We start from the raw sequence: 17,204 nt of genomic DNA on the forward strand, positions 1-17,204 counted from the left end.
TTAAAAAAGTAGTTTGTATATTTTGTCCAATGTTTATAATTGTTTTCAGCAGGAGAGCTGCTCTGATGCAAGCTACTATGGTTGTTGGAACCGAAAGTCTGTTAATATTGTCTTTTAAAATTCTAACACTTGATTTGCCTCTCATTCTGTTTTAAACACTCTTTTGCTTTCATTTTAATTCATCTTTTTATTGACCTGAGTATTTGGTTTTTATTTGTACTGTTTTAGCTTCCTGGGCTTATTAAACTCCAGTCAGGCAGTGTTATAAGTTCAGTGGTGAAGACGGAACACGTTCCAAGCAATGGGAGTAAATTGTTTGTTCCTGACTTGGGTCATCAGCCCTTCCAATTTCCCTAACTAAATCCCCCAATACCACCCAGAAACACTTGTGAATGCTGAGTCCCCTGAATCTAAAACCCACATGCCAAAATCCAACCCCCTACCTTCAGCCACCACATGGCCATTAAAAATATTCTACTGTCTTCCCAAGGCTGTTAAAAGAGGTTAATCTGGAGATAGATTATAATCTTTAGAATTATAATTATACAAATTATAATCTTTAGAATCTTGGTCTTAATGATATTACCAGAGCCATAAATTTTTCTTGGCATTTGCTTTGATTTGACCATATTTATTTTCTATATTAATGTGGCCAGAAGAGTATAAGGAAATAGCAATCATTCAATTAAATCAGCAAACATAAGCTGGATGATGATTATGTACAAAGAACTGTGTGGTATATTTTAGAAGCCCCAAAGATGATTTCATCAGAGTTCCACACATTTAAATAATTGTGAATAGTTACAAATAATTAGCTATAATATAAGGAACTAATAATGGAACTAGCTAACAATGATTGTGTGCATATTTATATACCTATACTTAGTGCTGGCAACATAGTAAAGTAGATGTTACTATCTCCATGTTACAAATAAAGAAATAGGAGTACAATGAGATTGTAATCTGCCTGAGGTCCCAAAACTTATATATAGGATTTGAATCCAGGTTTCTCTGACTCTGAAGGGAACTGTTACAGTAGAAAAAAACTGCCATAGGAGAACAGATGGAGAAAACTGTTACCATTTTGGATGATGAGAAAAAGAATCAAAGAGAAAGTAGCATATGAGCTGGGCATTTATGGATGAGCAGAATATCCATAGCCGGACAAAAGGCGAAATGCCATTCTGGCTGATAAATGTGCATGAGCAAAACACAGAAAATCGTTTCAGCAGTTATATTTGGTCCACAGGGCTTGAAGATAAGATGCATGTGATGACACTAGATAAGATAAAGTCTGAAAGGAGGGCCCCAAATAAAAATCATATCAAGTGTTTTGGATTTGCTTTTGTGTATTGCGTTAACTTTTTCTGTGTAACAAATTTCTCCAGAACTTCGTGGTAAAATTTATTATCACACACTTTCTGTGGGTCAGGAACATGTGCCTCTGACTCAAGGTCTCTTAAGGGGTTGCAGACACACTGTCAGCTGGGCTGGAGGTTTTATCTGAAGACTTCACTGGTGAGAGATTCATTTCCAAGCTCACTCATGTCCTTGGTAGGACTCAGTTCCTTCCAGGTTGTTGTTGAACTGAGGGCCTCAGTTCCTCACTGGCTATTGGCCAGAGATACCTTTAATTCCTTGACACATGGGCTCCTCCATAGGGCAGTGACCTCAAGGCAACAGAAAAGCAAGAAACCAAAAGAGCAGGAAGAATAAGAAAGGGCTACCATGATGGATGCCAGTTTTTTTATATGCTAATCTCAAAGGTGACATCTCATCACTTCTGCCATATTCACTTCATTGAAAGAGAGTCAACAAGCCCAGTCCATGCTCAAAAGGAGGGTATTATACAAGGACATAAACACAAGGAGGCAGGGTCATTGGGGCCATCTTAGTGATGGCCTACCACATGGATCAACGGGAAATCATCAAAGATTTCTGAATGTGCCAATGACATAACTTGGCTATCACCAGTCATCCATGCTCAAAATTAGGAAGTCATTCAAAATTTCTCCTTCTCATTCAACACCCATATCCCTTGTCACATCACTCCAAGGAGTTTAATGGTCAGCATTTTTTCTTTCTAATGGTATGTAAAATAATAGCACATCTAACGATCATTAGTGTCTCAGATTCTCTGGAAGAGGATACGGGTCCCGTGGTGGCTTCTGAGAGAGCAGTTTGTAAACATGGGTATAGACAGAAGCCAGATCATGAGGATTAAGGAGTGAACAAGTGGTTAAGAAACATTCTGTAATCTAACACATATTCTATTTTACACATGAAGCCAGAACTTTAGTAACTGATATGTCTTATTGCTTAGTGGATTACATTGCAATACACTTTTAATTTAGGTTCCTTTATAAATAGTGCCAACTTCTGGGAATTTTATTTGAATTTTGAAATTCATGTTGACCTGTTCACTGAAAACTTAAAGGATACAAAATGGTAATGACAGCAGAGCATGGCCTTATCTCTTACTGTGCTTCTTGATTCTTCTAATTTAGGAAAAGCTTTATGTAAGGAAATCAAAGAACTCATTCACTTAACACAAACTTACAAACTCTCTTTAACAGTTTCCAAAACTCATCCCACACTTTATCTCATTTTTTGTTACTACTGAGGCTGTGTCTACATTAGAATTCCTGGTACCTATGGCTTTGTTTTCCCATGAGTTCTCTGTGGCCAGAGAAGAATTATGAACATAGTGTTTATCAGCAGGAGAACTAGGCCACTGCATATGGCTGTCATCTGCTCTAGGTTTTGGTGACCACATATTTCAACATATATTGCAATCATATGATGATTTCCACCCCATCTGACAAGTCATCCGAGGAACTCTGGTTACATGCCTTATCTCATGTTTCATGAGGTTTTCCTGGTTATTACCCAATATTCAAGTTGAGTTAGGTAAAGGCGTCAACAGGTCAAATAACTGAGTTAGTTCATGCAGTTAGCCTTAACCTTAAACTGCATCCTGTAACTTCCTTTTGGAGAGGGCTCTAAGGATCAAAAGCCTCTACCTTGGTTTCATGAGATGATGGTGCCACATTTTAGAATATATATTTTTTCTAATTTCATTCGCCTAAGATGCCATTAAAAAAATTAAACCTTTGTATTCTTTGCCTGCTGATCTTAGGATCCAATCTCTTATTCTGGCAATCTCAATAGATTACTTTCTGCTGAAATTTTCTGATTTGTAGAATGTAACCAACCATACCATCTCTTCTCTACCTCTCCCAGATGCTATTCAGCCAAGTGAGATGAGATCTGTGGCAATGCTTTGAACCCACAATGGGAACAGTGTAAATCTGAGATGTTGCTTCTATTATTACCAATACTACTATTAAGTTACTGACAGAATGGGGAACATGATATAGGATGCAGAAGACCCTGGATGAATGCCTGCCCCAACAAACACCAGCTATGAGGTGTTGGGCAAGGCCTTTAACATCTCTTATCAGTTTACTGACCAGAAAACTAAAGATCATACTCCCCACCTTTCTACCTGCCAGGGTTCTTGTGAGCATCAAGTGAAGTAAGATACGTGGACACATTTCGCAAAAGGGCCAAAATGGCAAACATTGATTGGAACATAATCACTATTATAAAAACAGCATCTGAACCTTCTCCTTTCTTCCAGTTTCAAACCACTTGAAAGAGCTGGAGGAGAGGTAAAGCTAGAGTCACGAGACTAGACAAAAAATTCACAGGCTGCTGATGAGAGCATTGTAACTGGGTAACTAAACAGATTCCTAAGCAGGAACTGAGTAGAAGCTTATCATAATTCACACTCATGGATGCTCCAATGGCACTTGACTCATGGGATTTACAGAGAAAACGTAGCAATCTAAACCATAAGCAATTAAATTTAGTTTAAATGCATGTATGTGTGCATATGTATGTATGTATCTTGCCAATGCTTTTACTTCTTAACAGTGTTCAAGAATATTAAAAATCCATGTGACCTTTTTCTTTCTGAGGAAAATAAAACGAGATCAAATATGCATATGGCCAGGAATAGAAGACTTCCTACCAAAAAAGATAGTATATTGGAAGCCGTAATTCTACAAAGTCAGAGACAGTAGCTGAAATCAATGATGAAGATAAAATATTAACTCCTTTAACCTTGTCTATGTCAAATCATCCCTAAGTTATTTTCTACAATAAGAGAATCAGATAAAGGTAGAAGAGTTTTTGGAGATTTTCTTTCTCATTCTCATCTGAAAATGTTCAGTTCAACAACCTAGAAAAAGGATTCTGGTTTTTGTAAACACATTTTTCCCCCCAAGATGACTATGCATCCAGCCCATCAGAAATCCAGAATAAGTTAAAAATAAAGGCCTGGAAATATTTTCAAATGGACATCTCCCACTGAGATGTGAAATCCCCTCACCCCCCACTAACAGTCTATAAAAACATGAAGAATATCTGCTCAGGCTCTGAATCGAGACACCAACCTTCCCAAAAGACAACTACTTCCACCCAAACAACTGGTCCTCCCTTCCTTCTTGTCAGCACTGCTCGCTGAGAGAGGCCGTGTTTGGTCTCTTAATCAGACCTTGCTGACGGGCTGACATCACTGCAAACGTTTTCACTTACTCTCTGGCAACACTTAAATCCTTGCCAAAGGCCAGTCAGTTAAGTCAGAAAGCATTGTTAGTGCGAGGCTGGGGGAGTGGGAGTGTGACGGTCAGCTAGCAATCTGTGGTGATGACAGGAGGGAAATCTAGGAGCTGAAACCATTTTAAAGGTCACTCTGTGGGCAGAACAAAAGACCTCTAATTTAGAAAAGGAAACAGAACTCTGGGACATGGAAGCACCAGGATGTTGCTATCTGAGCACTCTGAAAATTCATTATCCACTCCCTGATTGTAAAGACTACTTTACGACCCAATACAGCTTAAACCAACAACTATTTGCTTTAGCAGCAGTGTAAGATAATTTGGTAAAATAGAAATGCTAAGTAATGTACTAGTGGGTTCAACTGCCAGTTTTTTAAATTTATTTTTTATTGAGGTAGCATTGATGTTAATGATAATTATGTAAGTGTCCTGGGTACATTATATTTCACTTCTGTATACACTATAGCATGCCCACCACCAAAAATTTATTTCCCATCCGTCACCATACAGCTGATCCCCTCTACCCATTTCATCTTCCCCCCATCCCTTCCCTTCTGGTAACCACTATTCTGTTGTCTGTGTCTACATATTTGTTTTTGTTTGGATTGGTTTGTTCATTTATTTTCTCTGTTTTATTTTTATATTCCACATATGAGTGAGATCACACAGTATTTGTCTTTCTCTGTCTGACTTACTTCACTTAGCGTAATACCTTCAAGGTCCATCTGTGTTGTTGCAAATGGCAATAATTCATCTTTTTAAATGACTGAGTAGTATCCCATTGAATATATATATATATATATATATATATATATATATACATATATATATCTCACATCTTTATTTTAAAAAAATGTTCTTCTTTAGTACTTTTTTTCTCCTTACCCTTCATTTTTTAAAAATTTTCAACCTTGAATTGCTAAATAGAGTTTAAAATTCTTAGCATAGCTTTCCGTGAAAAGCCGTTACATATACTTTATGACTAAAATTTTAAGAGTATAATATACTAAAGTATTGATAAATGATTTTTAAAAGGAGCACAGATCATCAGAGAATAGTAATAGTAGGCCCATGCCTGGATTGAGATCATCTCTCTTCTGTCTTTCTAAAACTGGGGAAAGCTTGGGAGAAGACTGGCTTCAGTCTATTGAACACCGTATTCTGGACCTGGCTCCATCATTTATAAGATTTGCCAGATGGATTTGCTATAGTTTCATTCTCCAAACTCTCACCTGCTATGTTTTTTTTTTTTCTTGTTTTCCTTTTGTCCCAACTAAAGAGGACGTTTGTTCTGCCATCGTTAAGAAGCCCAGGCAGGCCAGGGCTGAACTCCTCAGTGTGGGAGCAGGGATGTAATGTACAGCATGGCGACTACAGCTAGCAAGACTGTACTGTACCCTTGAAAGTTGCTAGGAGAGTAGACCTTAACGTTCTCACAAAAGTGGTAATTACGTGAGGTGATGGGTGTGTTAACTAGCCCTACTGTGGTGATTATTTTGCAATAGATGCATGTATCACACCATCATGTTGTGCACTTTAAACTTACATAAAGTTATATGCCAATTATACCTCAATAAAGCTGGAAACAAAAGAAAACCAAACAAGGGAGCACTCAAGGGAGGTCCAGTAGGTACCAGGAAGGGCCTCTTTGGAAAAGTAAAAAGGAGAGGAGAGAAGGTACTCAAGGCACCAGGAAACTCATCACAGAAGGCACACTGCACATCTGGCACCCACCAAAGATCAAATTCGTTTGGGTAAACCAAGCTTGCAAACCCAGTCAATCCCCAGTGATCTATACATAACTGATTTATACTGTGGATTATCTGCTTAGGGTTCTGGGGCACGGTCCGTAATTATTCATCTGAGTAAAAATTCTGCATTCGTTAAGTGGCAGTGAGTCCTCCACTGGATCTGTTGTCAGATAAGAGGCACCAGCCCGAGGATCCAGGGATCGGTGATGCCGAGAATCACCTGCTCCACTCCAACTTGCCAATACTGGGTAGATGAGTGGGTTTCTGTTGGATGAGAAGTCGGGTCGAAAGGAGAGAGAAAAAGTAGCAGCAACTACTGGGCCTTGTGAAGTTGGAACTTGATTTAGGTGGTGAGGCTGCTGATTGCTCAAATAACAATTCCTGGTAGTGGGAAGAGTTATCTCCTCCACTGTCTCTTCAAATCCAATGCTTGCCCTCACTTCCATGTGAGAGTGAGAGAGTTTCCAGACACTACTTTACTTAGGGGGGTTTTCTATAAGAGCAGGTCTTTCTATTTACAGAGGTTGCTTTAAAATTACCTGGCCCTGTTAGACTAGGTAAACCACTTTTTAAAAGGCAGACCCACCTAGACACCAAATTAAGCTAAAGATCTTGGAGTGAGTCCACCTGTAAAAAGAAAAATGTCCAAATCTTACCAAGTTGTTGATTTTCGAGTCGTAGATGCCCCGCTTCATTTGTCTGTGTCACAAGCCACTCATTCCCCTTCTTAATGAAAACAAGAGGGAGTGATTATACCTCCTGGGGCTGTGCCATTTATGCCGTCTGAAAGGCACTTAAACGAGTGGCACATTATCTCACACATCTGGAGTTTACCAAATTAGCCAATTACGCTGGAGCTCATAAAACAAGGCCTTAAATGTCATTTAACTAGAAAATATTATAATCACCAAGTGGTCTGATTGTAAGATGATACTTGGGGCAGCATCAGTGGTTACAGAAAACAAATCGTGAAACAAAACACAGTTCGAATGCCCCCCAAATGCAACCACATATTTTCTACAGTAATATTTTCTGAAGAATACCATATTTCTGAAGGCACCAGCAATCAACATGTTTCTCATGTGAAACTAAGTTTAATCTGACCTCCTGTTTCCTAGTTATTTGCCTTGGGCAAACCAGTGCCCAAGAATTTTCCTCATAAGAAAACTAAGGAACAAGCAGGATGAGAGCAGACTGATGGAAAACCATGAATTCATCAGAGATATGGAGCTCTCTGCAAGAGATGGAACAATGGTTGGATTAAGAGTCCGGAGCTGTCAGAGGTTTGTGGTGCTGCCTCAGAATCGACAGGATTTGGTTGACTGACCATATACTGGTCTCCCATACTTTACTTGAAGGAAGAGATAAAAGCTGCTTTAAATTAGTATGTGATTTGAGGGTAGGAATACCAAAGGTTTTAGAATAGCTATTTAAAAATTAGAGGTTTACAGCCACTACTTCCACATTGTCTTCTTTTCACTTAATAAACAACAAAATTTGGTGTTTAATGAAAGGTGATACAGTGTAATGGAAAAACCATGGTATGTCACTAATACCTGTTTGACTTTGGGGAAGTTGTTTAACTTCTCTGATCATCTGTTACCTCACACAAAATACAGACATACATAATGATGCTGAGCTGTGTTGAGACTAGTGCTGTGCTGAAATGAAAAAGTCCCTGGCACAGTGCCTGGTACACTGAAGAAAATAAATATTAGTTTCATATCTTTCTTTACCTATGTCACCAGAATATCTTAAGTTCTGTTTAACTCTTTTTTTTCTCTTCATTTCAGAAAGAATGGCCACTAGATATTTTCAGAGAACGCAGAGTGAGGAGGTGGGCAGTCCTGGTTTTATTTTAGCATAACTTATAATACCCTCACCCATCTGTGAACATCTCAATCACTCTCTTTAAAGGAATGCTAAGTACAAAAATAGACTAGAAGAACTCTCATGAGATACTCTGAAGCAAAAGGAAATTAGGTGTGATGCAGGAACGCATGGTAAACAGAGATACCAGCTGCTGTTTGCCAGGGGAGTTTACAAAATGAAGCTTACTGGTTTTGAAGGCACCTAGTCAACTAGGCTAAATCTTCATGTCTTCTGGGCTCATGATTATACTAGACGGACCTGTTAGTGTATTCTGTCAAACCAGAGAAAGATGAAGAATCATGGCGACGATGGAGGTACTCTCAACAGTGACAAATTCCTTCCCTGTCAGTTTTCTGCAATGACGACCTTTTTGGTAAAAGCTAAGTAAATATGACAATTCCACATAACAGAAATCCTTACTCACAATTTGGAAGGCCTAGTTTTAAAAACTTAAGTTAATTTCACCTCTGTAAAGCTGGGTTGAAAAACTATGTCCTTAATAACAGCACAATGTATCTATGCTTCTAAGAAGAAAAAAAATCTTAGAAGCAGTAAAGGGATTCAGAACCATGTGACTGAGCTCTTGTCTCTTAGAAATGTGAATTCTGGGCTGAGAGGTGGGGAATTGCATCTCTAAGAATGGTGACAATACCACTTCACTTTCTTACAGTGGGGAAATGGGAGCTCTGTGCAGATTCTAAGTGTGTTAACAGACTTTAATGTTTTTAAACAACAGAAAAGGACTAGCTTTCAAAACCTTTAACTTGAGGGGCTGGGGGAATTAGATAAGAAGAATCAGGAGATGGGCCGGGGGTTCCCGGGCGCTCGCGGCCCTTGCGTTCTTCCTAAAACAAAAACAGAAACAAAAACAAACAAAAAAAAGAAGAACCAGAACAGATGAGCTCTCTTAATTGTTAATAGTCAAACTGACTAGCACTATCCTCCCTGAAGGCCACAGAGCAAACTGGCCTCTACGCACCTGAGTGAAAAACCATCTTTGAAAGCAGAGTATACTGTAAAAGCTAACTAAGAAAATCAAAAGGAACTGTTTTGCTAGGAAAAAAATTCAACACAGCATGTGTTAAAAGGATTTTTTTTTCTTTTTTCTTCCTCTTTTTTTTTTTTTAAACTTAAGGCTATGAAATGCTCTTGCTCTGTATCAAAAATAACAGGCAGCTTTCTCTTTGGTATTTTTACAAATATTTCCATCTTTAAGACTGGAGCTTTCTGACTTTTGCTAACAACATGTCCAGATCTAAAGGCATTACAGAAAGAATGTCAATTTGCTTTAGAAGCAATTAAACATACAGTCGAGGAAAAGGCCAATTTTACTATGCAGGGACCACACATACTGTATGTTTGTTACATTACTTGATATCAAAGCAGAAACATCAAATTCTTCCTAAAACACACTTGAAATGAAGAGTCTGGCTAAGGAACTCCCACATCCAATTCAGAGATATCTGTTACAGTTTACAGAACTTGGCAATGCTGACGCTATTGTTTTACTGGAAAGAGATAATTTATTGACTATATAATAAACTATGGTTTCTTTAATTATATATATATGTACTGGGTAAAATGAACATGATTTTGATCCCAACCGCCATAAATGCGGGCATATTATCAATGACACTTAGGTACCACATCACCAGAGGAATAGCAAGAATTTGCTGATTCTGTGTCACTAGATGACCTCAAAATATTTAATCAGCCTTCAGGATCATTATCATAGCTTCAGAGGGAGTGGTCTATAGCAAGAATTATCATCTTTCTTTTTCATTTTGCATCATCATGATGTTGGTGTGATGACTTTCATTCACTTGTTCAACATGCATTTACTGAGTATCTCTACTCAGTGCCAAACACAGGGATAGGGAAAACAGAGGGAAATGAGACGTGCGCCTCAGGGAAATGTATTCTTGGGGTGGGAGAGGGGAGACAGACAGAAAACAAGCTCAATAAATCAGGGTGGTGCACGCTATATAACAGATCTGCGCACAAGGAATGAGCCTGGAAGAAGCAAGGGCTGTCCTAGGAAGGGCTCTGTACACCTGATAAGGAATTTAGACTTTACACTGCAGGCCATATTTTTACATATTCCTGAAACACTCAAAAGATAAAACAATTAAAACAGTATGATACTGGCATAGAGATAGATAAATTAATGCAACAGAATAGGAAATAGAGAAACAGAATAGAAAATTTAGCTGATATATATGTGGAAGTTTAATATACAAAAAAGCTAGCATTTCCAATTAGTGAGTAAGGAATGGATTTTTTCAGCAGTGGTGTTTGGACAACTGAATAACCATTTGAAAATAAAATTTAATTCCTATATGCCATACTGCACATTAAAAAAAGAAATCACAGATGGATTAAAGATTCAGACGTAGATGTTTGTAATCTTGGGGTTAGAGGATGTCCTTCTTTTTTAATGTGTCATCAAGGTCAGATATCACAAAGGAAAAGATAGATATAAGCACAAAATCACAATCTTCAAAACTCACAAACTTCTGAAAGGTGTAAGACACTATAGTTGTAAGACAACTGACAAGTTGGGGAAAATATTTGTAATTTATGTAATAGTTGAAGGATTAGTACCTATAATATATACAGAACTCCTACAAATTAATTAAAAAATATAACCTAAGAGAAATGGGCGAGAGACACAAAATAAGCAATTCATGAAAGAAAGAATACCTAATGATATAAAAGTATGCTCAACCCCAGTTACAATCAAAGGAATACTATTAAGACACTTTTATTTTTCACTTATTAGATTATAAACAGGAGATGCATATTAGTGACAGATATATCAAATAATGACTGATAATGTCCAGTGTTTGAGAGGGTGTGGAGAAGTAAGAACTCTCAAATACTAAGGATATAAAAGTCAGTACATACTTTTTGGAAGATAATTTGGCAACATCTATGATATAAAATGTGCATATCATTTGATCTTATAAGTCCATTGATAGCAATTTTTAAAAATAGAAATATATATATATATATATACACACACACATACACACATAAATGCGAAAAAACAGTATGAGAATATATACTGTACTATTGTTTATAATAGTGAAAATATGGAAACAACCTAATGGGCCACCAAAGGGAGTAATTTAATAAACTGCAGTATGTAGGTAAATAAATTACTATGCTGTTGTTAAAAAGAATCTATTGGCATGAGACGACATAAATGACATATGTTTAATTAGCAAAAGAGTAGCCCCAGTATAATCTGCTAAGAGAGGTAGTGAACTACAGAGTTAGGAGCATGGGCTTTGGGGTCAAGCTCACTGGATTTGAGTCCCAGCTTCAAGATTTACCAGATATGTGAAAATTACTAACTTTTCTGAGTCTTGGTTTCTTCATCTGTCCAACTGGAATGGCTCCTAACAGAACCTACTCTAAGAGTTATATGGAGAATTCCTAGTACATAGTAGAGGCTAAACATGTACTAGTTGTTACTATTACTGTTATCTTTTTGGTATAATGATTATTTTCAACCAATTCTCTTATGAAAACAACTTCAAAAAGCACATCTAATATCCTTTGGAAAATTATGCTCAATAAAGACTTTAACTGAATCTATACATCAAAGACAATTTTAGTTTATGTAACAAAAATATTCTATTTATCTGATCATCTAATAGATAGGATGATGAACCTGACACATCAATTTTTGATAAAGATATGTTTTGATTGAATATTCATAAACCAGAATGCAAACAAGGAACACATTTGGGCGCTATATTTAAGAATCAAAATAAAGAACTATCACATTTAGATATCCCCAGTTATAAGAACTTTAAAAAGCCTCAATAGCACAAAATAAAAATTGTCCTCTAGTCATCAAACTATTATTCATAAAGGATATTATTAACATCCTTTTTGTGGTAGTTTCTATCATATACATATTTAATTTTCAACCGTATTATCCAGAAAAACACATACAAAAATAGGAAGACACCCTTTTAAATATTTTTCCCTACTAAGACTAGGAAAAGAAATCATTCAAAATGAGAAAACACGTTGTGCAGTAATATATTAAAATGCCCACATCAACATAGAGACTATATATAAGAACCATACATACCCTTCTGTGCGGAAAATCATTCGAAAGCTGTGTCCTAAGCTTTTGTAACTGTTTGGATCAGTTGCACATCTCTGAATCTGGAACCTAGAAACAAAATCAAACAAACAAAAAAAATCCAAGTTAAGGATTTTGCCAAATGGCTTTTCTCATTTTTCAAAGTCTTAGGAGACTCAGCCTTTTCAGATTAATCTAAAATATTCTGGGTTTTGCTACAGATTTTACTGATTTATTTGTCTTGTATAATCTTTACCTTATTTTTGTAGCCTTTAAAATTATGATATTTCTCTGTACTTTAATAGAACTGCAGAAAGAGTTGTTTTCATCTGTTTCTTAGCTAGGCAGATGCACCCTGAGGCATTTATGCTTTTTTCTTTTGCGAAAAGCACACACAGATGTCATAGATTGTTTTAATGCATAATTCAGAAATCTGAAGATGCATATGAAACAAATAAGTAGCTCTATTTCTTATCTTAATTAGTGCTCTTTGATGGTAATTTAATACAAAGTTTAAAAATACAGAGCAGCTAATATGGCCTAACTTTGATCCTGATTATGAATTTGGAATTCATTCTGGCAGACAGGAGCCTGCGTTTAGAGCAAGAATTCGGGTCATACCGTGATACAATTTATTATCAGTACTTCATGATAGAGCAGAGTGGTCACTAGGGGTAGTTCAGGTTACCTGGACCTTCACAGAAGCACAGTGCTCTGCATGTATTTTGTGCGCAATAAAGACGTATCCCATTTTAGAAAGCCAAATTCTTTTTTTCTTCTTCGTTTTTGGTATGATCATGCATCTCAGAACTCTAGCCTTCAAAATGTGGAAGTTCCCGGTGTGAGGGTCTTACGTATTTTGTGTCTTTCCCTGGGGTCTGTTTCTAATGAGATTTATGACAAGTATTGTCATTTCCCTACACCCCAGTTCTCCAGTTTCGCTTTTCTTTAGGCTGCCTACTCCTTGTGTTTAACCTTCTTGTCCCAATTCTAAGTTAAGCCCCTTCTTCCTTCTGTACTTCCCTCCACAGTTTTAGCAAGCCTTTTAAAATAGAAATTCTCAGAAACACCCCTAATACTGTCTACTCTAAGATGCTTTTCTCAGATTGTTAGATTTATGACATGAACACAACTTCTAATTCTGAGAATGATTTATTTTATAGTTCTAGGCCCCAGGGAATTATGCTGAAAACTAACACATATATCACAGAGAAGTGTGAATATTTTGCTTTGACTGAAGTGATTGGGCATATGAACAGAATAAGTAGACGATAAGACTGGAAAGTGAGGCTGGATTACATTTGAGTTTGTGAAGTGGAGAGGTGCTGAACGTGATTGTGCGGAGAGTAGCCGTCCTGAGATGAAGGAGTTGATTCTTCCAGTAGAGTACCTGAAATATACAAATTCCTAATAAAATATTTATTGTCTGATTGGGTGGATTAGAATGGGAGTATGGAGGGCAGAATGATGATGAAGGCAATTATGATAGTCTGGGTGAAGATAATGATGCCAGAATATGAATGGAGGAAACAAATGTAATAAAAGAGGTGTGCTTGCTGGGTGATTGTTTTTTTCTTTAAATCAATGGGTTTTTTAAATGATACATTCAACATGATCCTCTCTTGATCCTCATCAACCCAGCAAGTAATATTCCACTGCCCTAGACTTACTACTGCCAAAGTTTAAAATGTCATAAATATTCGTAATGTTTTTGCTTGTCAAACTTACATCTCTATTAGTATGATCATTTTTAGGAGGTTAGTTTCTAGGCAAGAACTGTATCCCTAAAATTTAAATTGCATGGAGCTTATCAGAAGATCATGAAGCATTATGACTAACTCATTTAAACTGTTCTGGATCCAGAGGTGCATTTGGTGTGTGTATAACCACTGGCCTAGAAGACTCAGTAAGCGGTTCTGTCTAGAATCGAGAACATGATTTGATGGTCAGGTAGGTGGACCACGTTTGGTATTTCTGGACTACTGTATGTAGATGAGATAATCTGGGACTTGGGATACAAATGAATTAACTAATGCTAAACACAAAACAGTACAATGGAATAACTACAGGTAAGTTTATACAACAAATAATCTTGGAACATAGAGAGCGATTTCCAAAATACGACTTTGATCCTAATTCAGAAAAGAATCTCCATCTTTGCATTTGTATATTTGTAACCTACGTTCATTGTTGGGTATGAAAAATTTCTTATGTCTAACTTTCAAGAGAATAACTTAAAATAGTTTTATATATTATAAAAACATTACATGCTTATAGATTTTTCTCATAATATCTGTAATAATTTTCATTAAGTGCATTTCCCCCTGTCAAATTCCTTTCTGGATACTTTTCTCCCAAATTACCAAGTATTTTTTAAATATTTGCCATATGAAATAAGATGCTATAGGTTTTACGAAAACCCAGGGCATTATCCCCACTCTCAAGAAACCCAATAAATAAATGAGAAAAAAATTTTTACAATAAAAGGGAAAATATCCAAAATGTCAAGTAGCATCAGCACAAGTTGCCCAGGTGTTCATCAGAGGGAGCAATTACTGCTTTCTGCAGAGGATCAGGAAGGATCTCAGGAGGGAGAAGGGATTTAAGCTGGTCCTATAGGATTCAGAGAGGCAAAAAGAGTAAGCCAGGAGGAAGCATTTCAGGTGGGGAATTGAGAGAGGGAAAGATGTCCTTTTAATAGAAGTGAAAGAAAAGATCTCCCACCATGACAACCTCCAGTGTTTCGTTCAGGATGGATGTTACAGCATCCTGCTGGTGGCATTCAGCTGCTCAGGGTGGATGGAGACCTGAGCGGGTTAGAGGAGGGTGTTTATGAGATAAAGTCAATGACCAATATAGAGCGTTTGGCCTTTTCCTGCTCCTCAGCGGAGCATTTCAGATAACTCTGTGGCCATCTCACAGTCATGTGACCCGGTCCTAGAAGGAACTGTGAGTCACCAGAGGGACCAAAGCAAGTGAATCCTAATGGCAAGAAAATTGACCTTAGCTCCTCTTTTATTGATGGGGTTAGAGACATCAGCTTTGTCTATGATGTCTGCATGTACCAGTAATACCAAGGTGGGTCCTCTGTCAGCTTACACAAAAATGAATACAGAGTACAATTACTTCTTAATTAACTAGTTATCTAACTTGGCTATTGGAAGTCTAGGCACTTCACTCATTAGTTGCAATTTCTTTCTTTTTTCAGAATCCAACAGATGATAATATTTCCAATCCACTATTCTCAGTTAATGAGTTCTTGAATACTTACTATGTATTAGGTACTCCACTATTTGGGGCATTATGAAGAAATAAGAAATAATCCTGCCCTTTAGAAGTTTATAGTTATGTGAAGGAGATGTACAAATAGATGATTACCATATGCAAGGAATAATGTTTAGGAATAGTATTTCAGAGTATCAATGTCAGACAATTAGTTTTACTGGCACTGAATAAACACTAGTATTACTTTTACTGGAGATGATCTTATCTATGGCTGACAGAAAATAGTATCAATATTATGCAGTGACATTAGAGGGAAGAGGGAAAACGGGAAGGATATATTTGGGCTAAATATCTGTGATTAAACCTTACCCTCCCACTTTAAAACAGGCAGCAAGGACAGTCAGCGGAATCTTAGAGGAGTGTTCCATTTAGAAGCTGACTGTCTGATGAGTGATGCTGTGTTCATTACAAACAGGAGCGGCAACATCAAATAGCATCACACGAGGAGAGTCCACAAGCCGTGTTGCAGAGCAATGCAAAAGGATGGTCAGGCATGGTACATACTAATTCCTCTGTAAAGCCTCCCACCATTCCTTACTATCCTAAAGTAGCTAGAGGTCCCATTAAACAGGCAAAGGCAAGTACAGCTGTCACTTCTACTGCACATCTCACTTACGGCGTGTCTGCACTCTGCAGAGAAAGTCCATGCTGTATTTAGTTCCACTACACATGACTTATTCTGATCACAGAGTTATCAGTTCTTCTAAGGAATCTGTTTCAAGTTGATATAATTACAGTGCATTTTGGTCAATCATGTAAAACAGCAATTTCCTTCTTCGTCTCTTACATTTCAGCAACTTAAAAGGTTTCTCTCGAATTGAGGCTTTACATCAGCATTTTCCAAGCTGCGTTCTGTGCTAACAAATTCTCTCTATGCTCGAGGAGACAATTTCCCAGTTACGTAATAGAACTCTTTGTAAAATTACAAAGGCAAAGCCACACTACTCTAAATACAATCAAGATATCTAGAAGAAAAGATTGGACTTTCCCATTGTCCTAATAAAAGCAGTTTGGCCACATCTGGAATCTCCATCTGAGGAACTTCTTTTATTAGAATGAAAACTTGCTGCCAAATGGGCAAATTGGACAATGGAGTAATACTTAAGAAATATTCAGTGCCTAATATCAGGTCAGAAAGAAACACAGGGAAAGGAGTGCGGCTCAAACCCTACGCTCCATTGCCCAGCAGCCAGTGGTCCCATCTGCCATGGAGCCAGGGAGCCTGGTGCTACACACTCTCAAAACTGGGAGGGAACAGCCCTACCATCCACCACACCATAAATATGAAGCAAGTTATTGCGGTTACGACAGGGCAAGGAAGAGCTGCTCAATGTTCATGAGCAAATGTACAAGCATATTTTTAGAAGCAAAAGAACGTTCTCACTCACTGAAATATTTTTCTTTAAACTGGTCAAGAACCATTACTGCACTATTTCCTCCGACTTGATTGTGTGCTTAGTCAGTGATACCAAAGTCTGTTGTTGACTCTTAGCACTGTTAGAAATGTCACTTTAGGCATTCAGCTTGTCTGAGCACTTCCTAAGATATCATAAGAATGATACGTGTTGA

The 17,204-nt window shown here is 37.4% G+C and overlaps 1 protein-coding gene across 2 annotated transcripts in view; it reads right to left on the reverse strand.

Moving 5' to 3' along the window:
• Window positions 1–17,204, reverse strand: part of SLC25A21 (solute carrier family 25 member 21) — a 508,996-nt gene that overhangs the window by 141,444 nt on the left and 350,348 nt on the right. For both annotated transcript variants that reach the window (XM_027111096.1, XM_027111095.1), the window contains exon 3: window positions 12,357–12,440. In XM_027111096.1, the coding sequence (XP_026966897.1) occupies window positions 12,357–12,440 (84 nt within the window). The remainder of the gene's footprint in view (window positions 1–12,356; window positions 12,441–17,204) is intronic.

The sequence above is a fragment of the Aethalodelphis obliquidens genome, unplaced genomic scaffold, assembly GCF_003676395.1.
Source record: "Aethalodelphis obliquidens isolate GAN/ISIS:26980383/991018 unplaced genomic scaffold, ASM367639v1 scaffold10, whole genome shotgun sequence".
NCBI classification, from domain to species: domain Eukaryota; kingdom Metazoa; phylum Chordata; class Mammalia; order Artiodactyla; family Delphinidae; genus Aethalodelphis; species Aethalodelphis obliquidens.